Below are 17,242 nucleotides of genomic sequence, written 5' to 3' on the forward strand. Positions count from 1 at the left end.
AATGTGCTCTCCTACCTACATCACTTAATTATTGGCTTTTACTGAGTATTACTGGTTTTTCTCTAATATGTGGGAGAAAAGCAGCTCCTGACAGCCAGGACCGGACCTGGCCTTGCAAGGGCTGCCAGAAGCTGGCCTGGCGCTCACAGGCAGGCTGCAGCGTCCTCTTGTTGAACAGGCACAATTTCAAAGAACACCAACCATCAGAAAAGATCATTCTGTGACCGTGATAGATCAACACAAAAACAAAGCCACTCCAAAATCATGCGAGAATTCAGACAAAAACAGGAACACTCACCAAACCACAAAAATGCAGTCTTAGAGTTCTGAACTCTAAGTTCACCAACAGGATTTTTTCTGTGAGAAGCCTATGTGACCTGGATTGAGAACACAGCCCCCAGGGAGATTTTTGCCTTTGCTTCTTGCTATTTTTATAGTAGTATCTGGGCTTGGGAGTTCCCAAACTGTGCAGATAGTTTAAATTTAAACCTAACCCACCTAAAGACCATGGTCATGAACCCTCTAGGAAGCCTCCACAAACTCTGACAACCCAGGGTCTAAGAGTTTCCTATATCAATTCCTTGACTTTTCTTGCATCAATGGAGAGATGTTTTTCTTCTACAATATTCTTTTTGAGCAATAGCCCATTGAGTGTCTAGGACCTAAGGCCTATAGCATATAGACACCAAATGACAAGTCCTTAGATTATGTAGACTGAAACCTTCACCATCGCCACCAAAACCATCCCAGGTCTCAGCTTTTGGTACTTTTGGCCCTGATTTTTAATTCCATCTATTTTTTTGGTCCCTGGACATCTCCCTCACTCTCCTCAGCAAGCTCTGGTACAGGATTATTTAGCATGTCCTTTGTGTTTCTGAAAGGAGAGTTTTCGGTTTATCTAATCTGCCTGACAGGTGGCCAAGAGTGGTAAGTATTAATTCTATTAAAAAATACCTTTTATTTAAAAAATTTTAAACAGGTTTTTATTTGTTATTAGCACTTCAAAATCTGATTCATATTCACCCTTCCTAGACAGAGATGAAATGGATACAAATTAAATCAATTGGCCATGATCATATTTCATGGAACTACAAGGTTCAGTGCCATATAACTTTTTCGAAATGCTGAACAAAACAAAATATCCAGAAAAAATGTCCATATTTTATTTTTCACATAATCATGCTTCCACTTTAACTCTGTCATCATTTCTATCTTGTTTCTTAATAGTTCTGCCTTGCAAATCTGTCACAATTTATAAGAAAATTAAAATCTAAAAAATTAAAATTAGTCTTATATTTGTCTTTTTATCAGAACTATCTCTAATCCTTAAGTACTCCTTGAAAAATAATGTCTAAAGTATCAGGCCTATATGGTAAGCCCTGAAAATAAGTAAAAACCTACTATACTATAGAAGATAATCATATTCTTAGAGAACTAAACTTAATAAAAGTAGTTTTAACCCTGCAATTATTTCCAATCCTGGAAACACTTATCCAAGGGGTACACATCACTATTTAGGGTAACTGAGCAGATGGCGAATTTAAAACATGCCTAATTTCTGTTAATCTTCAACAAAATATAATTAAGCCTTAATATTTCAAAAAAGTCTGATACAGCTAAATTAAAGCAATAATACTCTACTAGGGATATTTAAGTTATCTCTGAGTTCAAAAACAATAATCTTAATACACCCAGTTCTTAGTGAATCAAACTTTCATCATTTTCTTAAAACATACATAGTCAGAAGCTAATTAAGTAATTTAAGACCACTCCTGGAACACCAATTAATGTAAGCACCTTTTGAAAAAGTTATTCCTTAATTCTGAGTCTTTAAAAAAAAAAAAGGCTAAAAAGTCTTTAATAAAAATGAAAAAATAGTAAATTTATTAGAAAGTTTACCACTTACCAAATAATGTCAGTTTCAGTATCCTACTACACTGAATTGCAAAGGAAAGGTCAGAACTATCAAAAATTGTTATAAGATCTCCATCTGCAATATTAAAAAAAAAGAAATGAGATTCAGATTGGCATCAGTAGTAAACTAGGATATACATTAAATTAAAATCCAAAAAACTGTAGAGTGCAGAGTATAATTAGAATCTCCCAAAAAAGTCTTAAACATTAAAGAATCTAAGAAAAACATATTTGTTCAAAAGAATACTACATCGACTTTGCTACTTGTTTTTACAGCAGGGTATTTATCACACCCACATTAGAAAAGCCAAAACACAGCTAAAATTAAGGCACCAGTGATCTTTCACTAGCCAACAGGAGGAGGTTCATGGTACCAATATCATAAATTATTGGTTTAGACTGAAACTTTTTCATTCCAAAAAATTTAAATGTATTTATCAAAAGTTGAATAAAGACTCTCAAGGTTGAAATCTGAATTCTACGTGCAGTAAAACACCATTGACACAAACAGAGGGGGAGCCATACAGAATAGTAACTAAAAGGGCTGCAAAAAAGATTTTCACAGAACAGCTCTAATAAAAGGGGAGGCAGGGGATGCTTTCAGGTCATCAAACTATCAACTCTCCCCAGAAAAATATCCATACACATGAGACTCTGCAATCCCCTAGATCCCGAGGATAAAGAACACTATAATTAGCATATCAATTGCCTGTTTCAAAAGCTTTCAAAGAGCTAGGGGGAAAAATGTTCTCTGGAGAGAGCAAGAACAGAAAGGCAGCCACAGGCAAGACGCGCTGGTCAGGGGCCTCTGAAGGGTATCTTCACAGACGCTGTGGGGCTGGAGGGGCGGCTTTATCCGGGGAGGCTGGGAGGCTGCTCCAGGGACGCCCTGCTACACCAATTTTAACACTGATTACATAGGTTCATTCTGGACAAAGATGGCAATAAAAGCCATAACTGAGGATTTTATCATTCTTTTCAGCTCTTTAAAACCAGACCCACTTCTTGTAACAAACATATCTAATGTTCAACTTCAGAGATTCTACTCATAAGCACATTTTTAAGAAAACAATGCAAAAGAAGGAAACTTTCTATAACTGTCTTTTTTTCTTTTCTGAATTCTCAACAGAAGCAGAATATCCTGACGGCACAAACCTGACCTAGGCTAGCACTCAGCCCTAGTACCCAGCACAGTCTAAGGAACACAAATCTGTACAATTCAAAACACTCAAAAACACCAGGAAAAATAAATTCACTGGGGAAACTACAAGGGGGGACAAAGTTTCAACAACGAGGATCCTCTAAGCTAGGTGTCCATGAACTGTGACCAATGGTCCAAGCTGTGCGTTTACAGGACTGTAAACTAAGAGTGGTTTTTATATTTTTAAACGGTTTTAAAGCAAAGAAGATGAGCTAGAGGCCTTATGTGACCCACAAGGCTAAAACTACTTATCAGCTGATGTTTTAAAGAGAAAGTTCGCTGACCTTTCAAAAATAAGGGAGTTAAGAGAACGCCAGTTAAACAGCGAGGTCAACGTAAGATATGCCAAGTTTGAGGCGAGACAAAGTATCTCAGGTAAAACGAAGACCATTAAAAATTTGAGTTGTCAAGTCAAGAAAAAGAACAAATTGATCAAATTAAGGCACACGTAGAAATCAAAGAGTTTCATGGAAGTCAATGTATTCTAAGTAGATGAGATTACTAGGGAAGAGAACAGGAAGAAAATTGCTCTCCTTGATTGTTCCTTAATATGGGTGACCCTCAAAAATTAGTTCTAGGAACTTTTAGATCACACATTACAAAAAAGAAAGGAGAATTACACCTGTGGCTAAATGGCCAGTTCAGCTGATCATCAGTGATTTATACCCCTCTTCCACAGTATAAGTTGTTGGAAAGTGGCTGTCCAACCAGGGACATTTCTCAACCCACTGACATCTCAGCAGAGCCACGTGACTGGGGTCTGGCCAATGTGACGTGAGCAGAAATGCCATCCAGCACCTCAAGGCCTAGAGAGGGCAACAGCCCACGTGACCCTCTACACGTGGTCTTCTTGCCTGCCGGATGCCAATACTCAAGGTGAGCCCGTAAGCCATGCTGAAGACATCAGAGCTTCTGTCAACCTGGGTCCCTGAATGATTTCTTGAGTTAAACCACTAAGATCTTAAGATTTCTATTATAACAGGTGGCATTACTTTAAGCTAAGACTCAGAAAGACAGAGAAGCTATTAGTGATAAGAAGAAAACTGGGATAGCAGTGTCATAGATGTTAAGGGATAAAGAGTATTTAAAAAAGGATGACAGGGATAGCAGTGCCAAGTATGGAGATCAAGGTGAAACAGACTGGAAATAGATTCAGCAGCAGTAGAGAGCAGTAACCACCGACAGCACAATCTCCAAAGAGATGTTAACAAAGGAGACTAGTTTAAAGAAAAGGAAACAAAGATACTACTATACTACTATTATAATTCCACGGTGTCTGATGAAACAGTTGTCATTTAAAAACCCATCCCCATAAAAACAGTTTTCTGGAGGCCAGCCCAGTGTCATAATGGTTAAGTTCGCCTGCTCTGCTTCAGTGGCCCAGGGTCTGCTGGTTCGCATCCTGGGTGCAGGCCTATACACTGCTTATCAAGCCATGGCATGTCACACAGAAGAACTAGAAGGACTTACAACTGGGATATACAACTATGTACTGGGGCTTTGGGAAGAAAAAAAAAAGAGGAAGACTGGCAACAGATATTAGCTCAGGGCCAATCTTCCTCACCAAAAAAACAACAAAAAAAAAATAGTTTTGTGGTCAAATGAGCCTGGGAACACTGCACACTATAAACTAACAATGTACATCAGCATATCATATGCTCTGAAAATTCCTGCAATAAAGAAATACTTTTGTCTTCATTTAAACCGGCTTTCCCATACTTAGTTGACTATGAAATCCTTTCTCATTCAATATCTACGGATATCCCTTTCACTTTGGGAAATACAAGTGAAAGTTTGGTTTTAAAAGCAAAGAGGAAGCCAAACTTGCACAGGCAAAAGAGAAAAAAAAATGCTTGTAAAAATGTATGTGAAAGCATTCTATCACTTAAAATCCCCTTCTAATAAGAAACCACTTAGCTCTTTTTTTTTTTTTTTTCGTGAGGAAGATTAGCCCTGAGCTAACATCTGTGTCCATCTTCCTCTATTCTGTATGTGGGACCTTGCCCCAGCATGGCTTGATGAGCAGTGTGCAGGTCTGCACCCAGGATCCGAACCCACCTACCCCAGGCCACTGAAGCAGAACGCATGAACTTAACCACTACACCAGTGGCCAGCCCTTTAGCTATTTTTAACTTATAAAACAATTGTAACTAACTACATGAGCATCCCATTAAATTAAAGACAGTGGTCACTCAATTACCATGGAAGGGAATGGAATTTTTATTCTGAGATAGTTCAGTGAAAAATGGGCAAAAGAACATATATAATACTTAGACTTCTAAAAACTAACTTTAGAAACACTCTTACCTTCATCTTTATACTTTATTGTAACTTCATCATTACTCAGAAGTTTTCCTCTGAAAACTCGCTGCATCATTAACACTAACTCATCATAAGTAATATCTTCATTATGAATGGGAATTCGTCGAATATCCTCCCCAAGTTGAGCTTTGATGATTAGCTTCCCACTTAGGTCCAACTGTCCATTCATGGTGGACTCCAGGATGTTCTCTATACACAACTCTAGAGAAAGACTGATAAAATGGTTTTGACAATTAAACATCTATAAAACACATCTTGAAAGTTGAAAAGCAAATATACTATTAGAATCTAATGAAATTCTAGCCTTCAAAAGAGAGTCACTGTTCCAGTATTGCCATATTCATGTTAAAATGGCCTGGAGATAACGATTTTATTATATGCATTAGAAAATAAGATTATTTTTTTATGTTTATTATTATTTTACCCACATATTTAACTGCTTATCTGACTTCACCATTTAGATGTCTAACTTATTTCTAAAAACAAACTCCTGATCTTCCCCCCAAAATCTGTTTCTCCTGTACTCTCCTCCATCTCAGTGACAATTCCTTCCTTCTTTCTAGTTGATCAAGATAAAAAAAATCTTAGTTCCTTTTTTCCTCAAACCTTTTTCCTCACATCCACCAAACTGCCAGTAACTCCGGTTGCCACTCCCTTTAAACTATCTCTACAGTCCAATCACTTCAGCGGCTTCACCTCTGTCAACCTGATCCGAGCCACCATGACGTCCTGCCTGGATTACTGCAAAGACTCCTAACTGGTCTGCCCGCTTTCCATCCATTCTCAACACACAGAGTCCCCCTGGCCAATAAAATCTCACTCACTCTGCTCAAAAGCTTCTCAAGGAGTCCCATCCACTCTCAGTAAAAGCCAGAACTGCAAGGTCACGACCTGGACCCTGGGCCTCCGGCCAACTACTTCACCTCCTCTCCCACCTCCCCAGGTGGCCCTGCTGCCCTGGCTTCCCCTTCTCCTCAGCTCAAGGCTCTGCACGCTGCTGCCTTGTCTCGAGCCCTCTTCACACTCCTCACATAATTCAGATCCCTGATTACATGTTAATTTCTCATAAGTTTTCCTTGGCCGTCTAACCTTATATATAGTTCCTTTGTCACTTTCTTACCCTGCTTCGTTATTCTCCAAAGCCCTTATCACTACCAGACATCGAAAGTTAATTTTTTATTGTCTTTTCCACTAGAGCGTAGGGAAGAAAATGGTTTCGTTCAGTGTATTCGCAGAGCCTAGAACAGTGCCTCGCACATGGCAGTCACTCAAAAGTTGGTAAACGAAGGGAGAATATTAGAATATAGAATATTAGAGTTATATAGAACATAGAATATAGAATAATAGAGTTGGCTTCCAAACTCTATTAGCCTATAGCTAAAGACTAACCCTGAAGAGAAAAGCATGTGTGAACACTAAAATAGTCTCAAATTTTTATTTCTAAAATAAGAAACACCTCATGAGTATTTTTGCTAATTTTCCTCTCTATTTTGGGAACTTGAGGGAAAAGGACTAATGAGTGATACCCTCCTGAGCTTTCTAACAAGACTGTCCACTACTGTTTCCACACATTCCATAACACACCCCTCCCCAGACCTAAGTGGGTGTGTAAGATCAGATTGCACACTGTAAAAAAGAAATAAGGCAGTGCAGAGAACTGACCACTAAATACTAATGTGCTACAGAACTTTTCCCTCTTGGGTTTTACTTTAACCTTATTTCAGATTATTCAGTGTTATTATCCTGTAATGACTTTGTAATCCTAAACTCAAAATAATGTCTGAAGTCTCTAGTTAGTTAATGGTTACTGTATAATAGAGAGAACACTTACGATTAAATAACGTGCAATTAAATAACGTGTTAATAGCTCTTCTTCTCAAAGCCTTTCTCTTGTTCTCAAGACCAAGATGTTCTTGAAGACATTATCTATGACTACTGCGCATTTCCCTAGCATCAGCTCCTACAGGCTGCATTCTGGTTTCGATCCCATGCTTTACTACTGGCAGCTTTCTGTTTTCTCCTCTTGAATTTGTTATTTCATTAACATCATATTTGGTTTTCATACTTCTCTACAACTATTCTCTTTATGTATGTATGAAAGCACCCCACCTGCCTAACACATCTACCCTTCAAATACTTGAAAGTTTTCATGAATCCTAATTCATTTCATGAATATTACATATAAATACCCTAAAGTTCTTCTCTAAATGCCCTATATCCTTCCAGGTAACTTTATTTTATTAATTATATTTTATTATTTTTTATTAATTATATTTTATTAAGAAATCTTTAATGCCCCATCTTAAAATGGGGCATTAAATACTGAATCTAACACTCTAAGGTCAGTTCAGAACAGGGTGGACTGTGTTCCACGATCTGGATGCTATGTTTGTCTTAATATACAATAAGAATAGTTAGTCTTTTATCTACCAATTCTCACAATGGACTTCTCATGAAGACTGTGATTAAGTGAAACCTCCTAAGACCTTTTCACCTGTTAGCCAAACCTGCTCTCTTCATTCAGGAAACAGTTACTGAATACCTGCGAGGTGCCAAGCTCTGAAGTATAATTACTTCAACAAGGTGGCAAAGATTCCACCTTGTTTGCCTTACAGCCTGAGAGTAATAAGGAACTTCAGGAAATCAACATATGTCACCTTCTCCTCCCACAGGATGTGTAACCCAGCAATAATGTCGTGAGGGACCAGGGCTTGGGTTCAGCAAGACGGTATTATCTATTCTCAGTAGCACCTAGAATAGTGCCTGGCAAATAGCAAGTATTTAAAGACTTGGTTTTGCTCCCTGAACAAAACATGAATGAGGAATAATAAAGTTCTAATAAAGGGACTAGAAGAAGCTGTACTCTCAGGTCAGTTCCCAAGCCAGCCCTTCACACTGTACCTTCTTTATGTAGCCAGACCTGACTGCCCACAACACACATACTCATAATTAAGAGAAATTTCTAACATCAAATACAACTGATAGCATGTCCTTTTGATTGTGGGGGGATTGTTGCTTGGTTCCAAGAGATCTGAGAACAGGAGTCTCTCTTACTCTGTATCTGCTATGTTTGCCTGCAAATTTACTTATTTCTTGGTGTTTTCCATAGACTGCAAACTCCTTGTGGCCAGAACCAGGGCTTCCTTCCTAAGGCTGTCCCCAGTCTGTGCAGTCACCTCCTCAAGGCATGCACGCAAGTATCCCAAAACTAAGGGTACCACAAAATTTTCCCTTCTGGGGGAAATCCCATTCCCATATTTTTTTATGTAATAGTAGAATTCACCTCCTCTTTTTCTCTAACTTCTGTCACAAGGTAGACTGGTATAAACCACTAGTTGCCAGGACTGCTGGTGAGATTCTTACAGCATTTTCTTCTGCCATCTTGTCCTTTCCCCACTCTCTCTGAAGTCCAGAAATGATACAGCCACTAACTTAGGAAACTTTCCAAGAGGAACGCTGTTCTCAGCGCTGGAGAATAAAGTGACATGCCCAAGGACACATAAAAAGCCTGCCTCTTGAACGACGATCTAAGTTCAGTGGCCAAACCTCCAGCTCCACTAACCCGTGGGTAGGGCCCTGCTCAAATTCAGACGGGCCTCCTTAGGCACCTGTAGAGGGTAGCAATTTCCTTTAAGAAACTCTAAGCCAATCAACCCTGGATTATTCCAAAGAACGCAAGGAGCCTCCAATCCTGCTTGACCAGAAGCAGTGTAGCAAGATGGTAAAGATTCCCACTAACTAGGCTTGGGATCTTACGCAAGTACTTCTGCAGGCCTCGCTTTCATCATATGCAAAATGGGAATAACATCTAAATCTAGAAGGATCCTTGTGACGACTGAAGGAGATCATGCATCCGAAATACTCAGTACAGTGTCTAGCAAAGTAAACTCTTAAAAGTTAGCTGTCATGATCAACGTCATCACTATACCACTGGGCTGGGCCTCCAGACGGCGCTTGATTCAGCAATGACAGCGAAGGAACGGGGTTCCACTCAAGTGACCCCAATCCACTTATTCCCAGAGCGCCATTCTCCGCCCTCCTCACCCTTCCCAGCCCTCTGAGGGGAGGCGCTCGCCGGCCCCGGCCTCCCAAAGCACCTCTCCTCCCCCTCGGCCACCGCGACCCCCGCAGCCGGCTAAGTCCGCGCGAGCTCACCTGCCGGCCCGGAGACCCCGAGGCCCACCTCCCTGTCCCCGGCCTGCGGGGTCCCTCCCCACCGCGCTCCGCTCCCCTCCCCCCGGGCCCCACCCGACCTCCCCCTCCCGTCCCGCGGCCTCTTCCACGGCCGCTCCGGCCCCGCCGCCCGCCAATTCAAGAAGGGCCCTCCCCGCGCTTCCCCGTCGTCCGGCCCGCCTGGTCCGAGCCTCCGTCTCAGCGGCCATACCGGCTTCCGAGGCCGCCAGCCGCCGCCCCACGGTCTCCGCTGGCCGGACACTGCGAGGCTACGCCAGGCTCTGGGGCGTCGGGAGGCTGAGCTCACGGCCACTCGGTCCCCTCGGCGGGCCGGGCCAATGGCGCGGACCCACCGAGCCCAGCGAGAGCTCGGCCCAGTACGTGGCAGGTGGGGAAGAAAGGGGCGGGAGCAAGAACAAAATCTGTCCCTTGGCCCCGCCTCCCGGCGACAGGCCACCCCAGGACGCATGCGCAGCGGCGCCGGCGCGGAGCTGGCGCGGCCCGGGGTGGGGCGTGAGCCGCAGTCTCCGCTTTCTCATTGGAGGATCGAACGCAGGAAGTGTGAGCGGGCTGGGAGCACGCATGCGCGGGGCGTGACCAGGCACTTCCGGTTTTCCTGAAAGCTTGCACTTCCCGTCTCGCGCTCGTGGGAGGGGCGTAGTTTGCTGTTCTGGCTTCTTTCTGAGAGCTGGTTGAAAGTGGGCGTTTGTCCAAGTTTGGGTGTTTTTTTGTGGCCACTGTAGTTGTCCTAGTCATATCTCGAGAAAAACGAACACTTTTCCCGCCTTCCTTTTGCAAATTCATTCATTCACTATTGAGCGCCTACGCCTTGTCAAACACGGTGCTGGGAATGGGGATGAATCAGTCTGTGAGCAAGGAGTTTCCAGTAGCGTTGACCAGACAGGACAAACTTATGAGTGTGTAAAGGATAAAGGCTAGGAAATTAAGGCGGATTAAGGATTTCAGAAGCCTTTTTGAAGGAAAAGGTATTTGAACGGGCCCTGCAATGCTCTTCCCTTATCTTCTTATCTAAAGCATTTGTTTTGTATACGTGTATTTATGTAAGAAGTGCCCTGGCACAGACTGAACCATACGTTTGCAGGGGAGGTGCTATTTTAAAAATTGCAGGCAACTTTTGCCTTCTAAAACGGAGACTAAGCAAAAAGTAATTCGAACTCACCTGGTCCCCAGTTCTTGACCAATACTCCTGAAGGACACGGGGTAAAGTGAATTCAGGGCGAGAAGTTATATTCTTTTAGTACTGTAAATAGTGTGGGGTTTTTTTGCAGTCATAGGTCTGAAAAATACTGTTTGAGAGTGAAATGTATGAGTTTAGAATGCGTTTTTGCCTCTGAATTGTATTTTCGAAAGCTGTGTATATTGGTCTTTGAGCAAATGCTTGCAGAGATTGGGGGAGCGAGGACTATAGAAGGAATGAAAAAAGTTCCTGATCTCAGAATACTGTTCTTCATTGCTTGTTATTTAGAACTGAGTAATCCAGACTTGGGGAAAGAAGTGCTATCCAATAATAGAATTTGATGTCTTTGAGATGGTTTGCGATTGGATAAAACCACACAAATATGGGCAGAGGTGAAATACTCCCTGAAGGAAATGAATTATACCACTGTCAGTCTTCCTAAAAAGAGATCAGATCCTGGAGCCAGAGATAAGGTGAGGTACCTTAGCCTGGTATGAGGGGAAACAATTTCCTCTCTCTAGGCACCCAGCAAAGGGGCACTCATTCAAGAGTCCTGCCATTGAGGAGAAATAAACTGAGTCCTGTTACACGGGGGCCAGCTGGAAGCTAGGAAGAGAGGCACCCAAAAGGTGGTCTTGTAGAGGGGCGTGTGGAATCCAAAAGCAGCTTGAGGTTCTTTAAGTTATAATTCCCTCATGCTTCACCCCCAGGCAGTTGGTGTATTCCCACCTGTTCCCAGCTCCCACGTGGAAATAGAGAGATGAGGTAAGATGATACCTCAGGTCGAAGCAGAAGCAGGAGCTGCCTGAGGCAAGAAGTGAGAATGGAGAGAGTAAAGCATTATTTGGAAGCCAGATCAGAGGCTCAGGTGACAGGGGTCAAGAAGGACATCTAGGCAACATTAAGGCATTTCCTCAGGATTCTCCAGAAATATACATTTTTAAATTTTTAATAAGGAAGTTTATAAAAGAGTTTGCCTCCTGCTATCCAGCTGGATATAGGCTTACAATATTGTGATTGGTCGTGAAATCGACGACACTTGGGTTTATTTATATGTCATATGAGAGCATGTATAGAGAAGCACACGAAATGATCATCTGAGTCTGTCAAATTGACCCTTTAGATTATAAACACCTTAATAACAAAACCATATGCTATTTTCTTGTTTCAGCTTAATACTACCTTGTCCACAAAAACTTCAGTGACCTTTCCTGTTCCTGATCCTATATGACAACTACATTTTAAAAATTAACTTAAAAGCATATGAACAGCAGGAACTCCCCACCCAACCCAAGGATTAGAACATTATCAATAAATGAGGTTTCTCTATGAGCGCCCTCCCCCACGTAGTCCCCATGCCACTCTCCAGAATTTCGTGTTTAACAGTCCCTTGGGGTTTTTGTTGTTTTTTTCTTAATCTTCTATATAGTTTAGTCACATATATATGTATGCCTATGGAATATGTTGTTCAATTTTACTTGTTTATAGACATTATATAGAGTATCATCTCTATGTAGTTTTTGGGACATAATTTTTCTACTCAATATTATGTTACTAAGATATATCCATGTTGTTGCCTGTAGCTGGAGTTCATTTATTTTCATTGCTGAATAATATTCCCTTGGTAGAATTTACCACAAATTTTTTTTAATGTATTTTCCTATCAAAGTATATTTAGGTTGTTTCCAGTTTCTGCTGTGTGCCTCTATGAACATTCTTCTGTATGTCTCTTATACAAGAATATCTCTTGATTATATGCTAATGCATGGATTACCAAATGGTAGATTATGCAAATATTTAGCTGTATAAGATAATGCCAATTCTTGGGGCCATTAAGACTTTTTTATTTTGTGGGGGATTGTAAATGGTATCTTTTTGTGGTCTTACTGAAGACCATGAGGACTACATTAGAACCCTGATTTTGTATCAAACATTTGATAGTCAGACATTTAGTTCCTTATGAAATATCATGTGATTGTTCTTATCCTTACTTGTAATTCTGTCTTTGAGGAGCTTGTTCACCGGCCGCGTCCCCAGCCCCACCCAAGTTGAGAGCAGTGATTATATTCTCTCTATCCCTCCGAGCATCTGGCATTGATTGCCTTGTGTGAATAGCAGGCATTCAATGAATATCTGTTGAGTCAATGGGCTAGTTATTACTGTTTCTGTAATGTATCCAGAGTTGCTGATGATACAAGTCTCTGTACTTATGCTCCCAATAAATGCAGGTGATAACTGGTGACAGAGCCATAACCTGAATTGAACCAGTTACCATCCTTCCCAAGAACATGATTTCCCCACTGTATGTGTCGACACTGATTTTAGTTACTGTTGCCTTTTGTTAGTGAAGCCAAAAAGGCTGTTATCAGACAATTATCAATTACTAAGCACTTATGGAAACATTTATTGGGATAAGCCTTAATCAAGCCATTAAGAAGATTGTTCTTAGGTAATCACAGCTTTAAAGTGCTCTTAGTCAGAAAACAGCTTGACCTCTTTTTTGTGTGACGCTTAGAAAGATACTGAACCAGAGAAAGTTGAACATGATGCTCACCTGGCCCTCTGTCCTACCTCCAGGTGAATTTGGTCTTAAATGAACACCAGCAATAGCCTTGAATCAGAAGTGTGAAAATTGGAAATATGTGAAGAAAGTAGGAGCAGTGTAAGGAAATACTTTGACCCTGCCTGTACCATGGGAGAAATGTGGCTGTACGTTCGAAGGTTACTTTCCGTGTTCCACGGACATCTGAAGAAGGGTGAGTATTGTCCTGTGGTTCTGAGGGAGGGAGTCAGCTCACCTACCTAGCATCTGCTCTTTCTCCATCAAAGTCTATGTGGCTAGAACTCTTCAAATAGAAGGAGAGAAATCGTAAGAATGAAAAAGGGAAGTTCTCAGACTGGACAGGAAATGGGCCAAAGACTATGAGCCTTGTAAGCAAGTTAGATAAACCCTGTGTTTCATCATGTTTTTCTTTAGTAGTTAGTATAAATCATTTTGAAAATTTCAGTCATCTCAGCTACCCTCAGGGGAACCAAAGAAAGGATGTAAGTTCCTCCTTGGGTGGGATTTTCAAAGGAGAAGTTATGTCTTTCCCTGAGAATCAGCTGTGTTGTGGAGGCAATCGGCTAACTAAGAGGAGGCCAGACAGAAAGGTGAACTCAGGAGGGCCAAATAGGGACCAGTTGGTCAGTCAGCCTCCCCTCCATTGGCCAAACATAACGATCTGTTTGTGTAAACAAAGGAAGCTGCCACCCCACGCAGAAAGAACAAAGGAGAAAAGAGTGATCTTCTTACTGTGTACCTGCGAGTCATTCTTAGCATCAGCTAAGCAAAACAGTTCAGTCTGTCCTGCCAGCTACACATCCACTGAGACCCTAAAATGTTTTTGCCTTGCCATGGGGCTCTATGTCCAACCGTTCTTTAGGGAAATTGCTCCTTGAAGGCAGTTCTTCCTAGATTTTGTATCTCTAGAGGCTGGCATCTCCTAAATAGTCAATACATATTTATCGAACGAAGGAATGAAAACTAATTTCCCCACCATTTTATAGGGCAAGCTTCCAGAAACAGGAAGCAGCCATCACTGGGGAGTTCCTAGCTCCCTAGCAGTATAGGATTTTATCTCTGAGTAATTTGAAATTGTTCTCTTTTCTTTCTTTACGTCTCCTGGAGACAGAGCTGAGTTACTGCTTTGCACTCTGTCAGAGTTTAGGTTGAAAGGCTAATGCCACAAGATGTACATGGAGATCTTACAACTTTTTGTTTGATTAACGGTAGATTTTTTCAGCTCTTTTAAGAAACCCAGATGTCAGACTCTAGAAACCAAGCATGTCAGATCAAACTCTGGGTACTTGGAGGCTCTCCATCTCTAATCTTTCTGCCAATGACCCTGCTTTCAGTCCCTCCATACAAATGCATAGTTAAACAGGCCATTCTCAAAAAGCCATTTCAATGAAGAAAAACTCACTGATAATAAAAGATGCAAAGTAAAACCACAATGAGATGCTATTTTTCACGTCTTAGTTTGATAAAAATCAAAGGTTCATAATACTTTATAGAAAAGGGTATGGCAAAGTAGACATTTATACTCTGTTGTGGGGGCATAAGTTGCTACAAACTATTTAAAGGGTGGTATGGGAATATTTATCAACATCTAAAGTACCCAACCCTATATGACCCAGCAGTTCTATTTCTGCGGTACCAGAGAAACCTTTGCACATGAGAAAACAGATACCCATTAATGTGTTATTTTCAAGTAAAAGACTATGGAGCAATTAAAAGAAACTTACACACATACAGTTAGACCTCAAAATCACCTTACTGAGTGAAGAAAGCAAGTTTCAGAAAGTTGTTACTGTGCAGAGAGAGTTAATCTGGCAGCCCGAGACCACAATCCTTACAAAGCCCTGCTTGCAGGGTTGGCCTGGGCCTGGTGTCTGGGAACCTGGATTTTGGGAGCATACCCACCATCCTTTAATAAGAATGGTGCACTGTGCCCAAACCGTCTGTACAAACAATGTGGTTTATGCTGAACAGTTGCTTGCTTCCTGGGACTCTGGAATTTTTGGTACATGCCAGGCAGAGGGTGCCTTTGTGACCAGCCCCAAATAGAAACACTGGGCACTGAGTCTCTGATGAGCTTCCCTGGTAGGCAACATTTCACATGTGTCGTCACAATTCATTGCTGGAGGAGTTAAGCACATCCTGTGTGCCTGGACTGGAAGAGAACTTTTGGAAGTGTGGGCCTCTTTTCCTCTGGACTTCGCCCCATGGGACTTTTTCCTTTGCTAATTTTGCTTTATATAGTTTTGCTGTAATAAATCAGAGCCATGAGTACAGCTTTATTCTGAATCCTATGAGAGCCCCTAGTGAATCATTGACCCTGGGGGTGGTCTTGGGGACCTCTGAATCAGTTCCCTATGCCATTTATGTAAAAGAAGGAATAAAAGCACACACACAAGACTATGAATTTCCATGTGTATATAATTTTGTTTGTATGTAGTTCTTAAAATCTGGAAAGATACACACCAAACTTATCACAATGGTTAACTGTGGGGAGAAGGGGAAGGAAGACGAGAGGTGGGGCCTGGGTTTGGTAGGAATTGGTCAAAGGGGAATTTGGCTGTATCTGGCATGCTCTAATTTACTTTCTCTTTTTAAGGATAATATACTCATGTGATACTTAGGTGGGAAAAATATCTTAAGTTAATTTAAAAATAATTTCAGCCTGCATTTCGAGTCACACAATTTTAGAGCTGGTCAGGAATCTAGACTTCACCTGGTGCTACCCATACCTTTACAAGGGTGGAGCCTCAAGCTTATGCCTCCAGAGGCCAATGTCTGCCTCACGTCACAGAACTCCTAGTTCAGAATGCTTCCTTCATCTGCAGTTGCTTGGTAAGTACTGCAGCCGGAAAAAAATAGTCTTCTTTTCCTGTTATTGCAAAGGTCCAGAGGGCCTCAACTGTTACATTATGGTTTCACAGCAGCTTATATCAAAGTTCAGCAAATTATCAATGTCATACTTCCACGTGTAACAAAGCTCTCCTGGAAGAAGATAAGAAGCAGACCCTGGTTCCCTGGGAATTATAGTTGTAAGAGAAAACAGCATTAGATCACACCACTCTGCTTTGCTTTTATTTTTTTCTTCTTCTTTGTTAAAAAGTTAACATATTAAGCAATGGGATTTTTCAGAAACATGATCAATAGCTCGCAAAACGGATTTGTAACCTATTTCTACTTTTTGAAATATTTCACAAATCAGGACTTGAAAAACTAACTCCAAAGTTCATAAATTGCTTTTGGGAGTATAAAATGGTTCAACCACTTTGGAAAATGGTTTAGCAATTTCTTATAAAGTTAAATATACACTTACTCTATGACTCAGCAATTCTACTGCTAGAGAAAAGAAAACCACACAAAGGCTTGTATAAGAATGTTTATATCAGTTTTATTTATAGTTTCAAAACTTGGAAATGACCACATGCCCATCAACTGGTGAAAGCATAAACAAAATGTGGTCTACCCAAACAACTGAATTCTACTCAGCAATAAAAAGAAGCCAACCACTGATACAACAACATGGATAAATCCCAAAAACATTATGCTGAGTGAAAGAAGCCAGACTCGAAAGAGGACACGATTCCATTTATATGGCATTCTAGAATAGGCAAAACTAGTACATGATAACAGAAAGCAGATCAGTGGTTGCCTGGGGCTGGGCATGGAGGACGGTTTAGCTAGGGAGGGGCTCAAAGGAACGTTACAGGGTGATGGAAATGTTCTTCATCTTGTTTAGGGCAGTGGTTTCAGGGGGTGTATACATTTGTTAAAACTCATCTAATTTTACACTTAAACTGGAAGCTTTTTTTTGGAGAGGAAGAGTGACCCTAAGCTAACACCTGTTGTCAATCTTCCTCCTTTTACTTGAGGAAGA

The 17,242-nt window shown here is 41.2% G+C and overlaps 1 protein-coding gene across 8 annotated transcripts in view; it reads right to left on the minus strand.

Annotated features, from left to right (window-relative positions):
• Window positions 1–10,158, minus strand: part of TFG (trafficking from ER to golgi regulator) — a 30,875-nt gene extending 20,717 nt beyond the window's left edge. For 4 of the 8 annotated variants that reach the window (XM_070582074.1, XM_070582073.1, XM_070582072.1 and 1 more), the window contains exons 1-3: window positions 9,822–10,079; window positions 5,423–5,649; window positions 1,907–1,990 (exon numbers count right to left, since the gene is read on the minus strand). In XM_070582074.1, coding sequence (XP_070438175.1) covers window positions 1,907–1,990; window positions 5,423–5,606 — 268 coding nt within the window. In that variant the 5' untranslated portion in view covers window positions 5,607–5,649; window positions 9,822–10,079. Of the gene's footprint in view, window positions 1–1,906; window positions 1,991–5,422; window positions 5,650–8,720; window positions 8,906–9,821 lie in introns of all 8 variants that reach the window. The other 4 variants (XM_070582070.1, XM_070582068.1, XM_070582067.1 and 1 more) reach the window with 4 other exon arrangements.
• Between the last annotated feature and the right edge of the window lie 7,084 nt (window positions 10,159–17,242).

The sequence above is a fragment of the Equus przewalskii genome, chromosome 18, assembly GCF_037783145.1.
Source record: "Equus przewalskii isolate Varuska chromosome 18, EquPr2, whole genome shotgun sequence".
Lineage (NCBI taxonomy): Eukaryota > Metazoa > Chordata > Mammalia > Perissodactyla > Equidae > Equus > Equus przewalskii.